The following is a 2,218-nucleotide window of genomic DNA, read 5'->3' as shown; positions in this document are numbered from 1 at the left end:
AGGGCAGAAGAGGCGCTGCAGGTTCCGGGCGAGGGGCTGCCCCACGGGCACTTGGAAGGCGATGTGGCACAGACGGCGTGCGGATGCGGCCATGGTGCACCGATGAGACCCGGACCAGTCCTCCTGGGGCGGCTCACTGACTCTCAGTCCCTGCTGGTCGTCGGAAGCCGGTGGAGTCCAGATCTGCGGGTAGAGCGCGTCCCTAGCCCTTTTCCCGCGAGAAGACACAAACACTCTTTGGGGGCTCACGGCTGAAACTGTCGGGACCACTGGGTCTGAGCCGCGAGTTATGAGAAGCACGCGGACCCGGGGCGGGGTGGCGAGGCTGGAGGGGGCGGGGCCGGTACCTCCACCTTTGACACTCTCCACCCTCTGGTCCAGACCTTGTCTCCGAGGGACGCTGAGCTGCTCATTTGGGGCCTCAGGCCGGGTCAAACCCTGGGGCACTGAGCTTCCCTTCCACGGCCCCGAGATAACAATAGCTGCCTTCACTCGGTGCCAGGAGCTGGGTTCACGCTCACCCTCCGACCTCAGAGCGAAGCACCGCTGTCCTGGATTGGAGGAGCCCAATTCTCCCTCCACAAGCGCTGAACATTTTAGCAGTTTCAAATTTTTTCCTTACAATTTCGGAGTTTTTCTTTAAATCTTAATGTTTCTTTTAAATTGCTTTTTTTAAAAAAATTATTTATTTTTTATTTATTCATTCTTTTTTTGTTTGTTGTTGTTGTTGTTTTTAATTTGACCAGAGAGAGACAGAAGATGAGAGTGAGAGAGAGAAGAAGTGAGAAAGCAAGTCACCAGATTCAGGACTCTAGCCCTGGTTGGTCATGTGGGAGTGTCCAGCGCCTTAACCACCACACCACCTGCTGATCCCTTAAATTGCTTTTAATAATAAAATATTTTATTTATTTTTTTGAGAGTTTTTTGCTATAGGGCGCGAGCGCTGGCCAGACAGAGAGAGACAGAGAGACAGAAAGCGAGAAATCCCCCCCCCCCGGGGGGGATGACCACGCCGCAATCCCTTCTCCTCTGTTCTCCTCTTGGGATCTTGAGCACGCCCACACACGCTCCTGGCGTGAGTTTTAAGCCACCAGGTCTGGGATGCAAACTGCGGTCGACTACGTGGGAGTCCAGCAACATAACCATTATACTAACTGCTGGACCCAATAATAAAATATTTTAAACTACAGATTTTCATTCCCCACCAAAACACCCCACAGAAATGTAGGATGGGCCATCCATATGGCTTCTCCTTTCATGTGGACTATCTCTCAAATATGCCATCTCTTTTTTCAATCCTTCTTCTCTTGATATTTTTTTGGGGGGAGGTGAGGTTTTTGCTATAGGGCGCGTGCACTCACCAGAAAGACAGAGAGAGACAGAAAGTGAGAAATCACCCCCCAAGGGGATGGTCATGCCGCATTCCTTTCTCCTCCATTTTCCTCTCGGGATCTTGGGTACACACACACGTCCGGCATGAGTTTAAGCCACTGGGTCCAGGACTAGAACTGTGGTCAACTACATGGGAGTTCAGCCTCATAGCCATTACTCCATCTGCTGGTCCCGACTTCTCTCAGTATTTTTAACCTCCTTGTCCCAAGAAAGATTTGGAGGGAAAAACTGTTGGTTCAAGACCTGAAAGCACAGTGACAGGGCATTCTCTGACCCCATGAGGATTGCCTTTGCAGCTTCCCGGTTGGACACTGGGCCAGAGGAGTTTTCTGAGGTTGTTCTTGGCTCTGGGATCCAGAATTATGTGAGATCAGTGGAGTGAGAAAATTAGGAGTTTTCTGAGTGGTTCTTCCAGGGCTGGGGAAGGGCATCCAAGAATGGCAAAAGGTACACGCAAAAGCTCAGTGGGCAAGTGAGCCAGACTCTCGGAGGAGCACTGAGCGTACTGTCCGGAGGGTGTTTGGGGTAGATGCCAGGGTCCAAGACACTGCGAGAGAGTCCTTTGTCAGGCAGCCTAATCTTCATTGTCAAGAGGTAGAAGGATGGGGGGGGGAGGGCAAGGCTTGGAAAAAAGAGGCTTGGCTGAATGTTCAGACTGCAGACAGGAGGGCAGTACCCGGAAGTTGGTCAGTGGCAGTGAAAGGCACTTGGAGCTGTCCTCCAAATGAGTGGGTATGAGCACACGAGTTCCCAAACCAGACAGAGCGGGGTGTAAAGTCCACCTCCAACACTTACTAGCTGTATGGCTACGGGCAAGTTGCTTAAC

General features: G+C 51.7%; 1 protein-coding gene across 1 annotated transcript in view; it reads right to left on the bottom strand.

Annotated features, from left to right (window-relative positions):
• Positions 1–259, bottom strand: part of HPDL (4-hydroxyphenylpyruvate dioxygenase like) — a gene marked incomplete in the record, with an annotated part of 1,654 nt that extends 1,395 nt beyond the window's left edge. The window contains 1 exon segment of the mRNA XM_014589899.2: positions 7–259. Coding sequence (XP_014445385.1) covers positions 7–93 — 87 coding nt within the window.
• Positions 260–2,218: the final 1,959 nt, after the last annotated feature.

The sequence above is a fragment of the Tupaia chinensis genome, unplaced genomic scaffold (genome assembly GCF_000334495.1).
Source record: "Tupaia chinensis unplaced genomic scaffold, TupChi_1.0 Scaffold000387_1, whole genome shotgun sequence".
Classification (NCBI taxonomy): Eukaryota; Metazoa; Chordata; class Mammalia; order Scandentia; family Tupaiidae; genus Tupaia; species Tupaia belangeri.
This window is presented reverse-complemented; position numbering and strand designations above follow the sequence as displayed.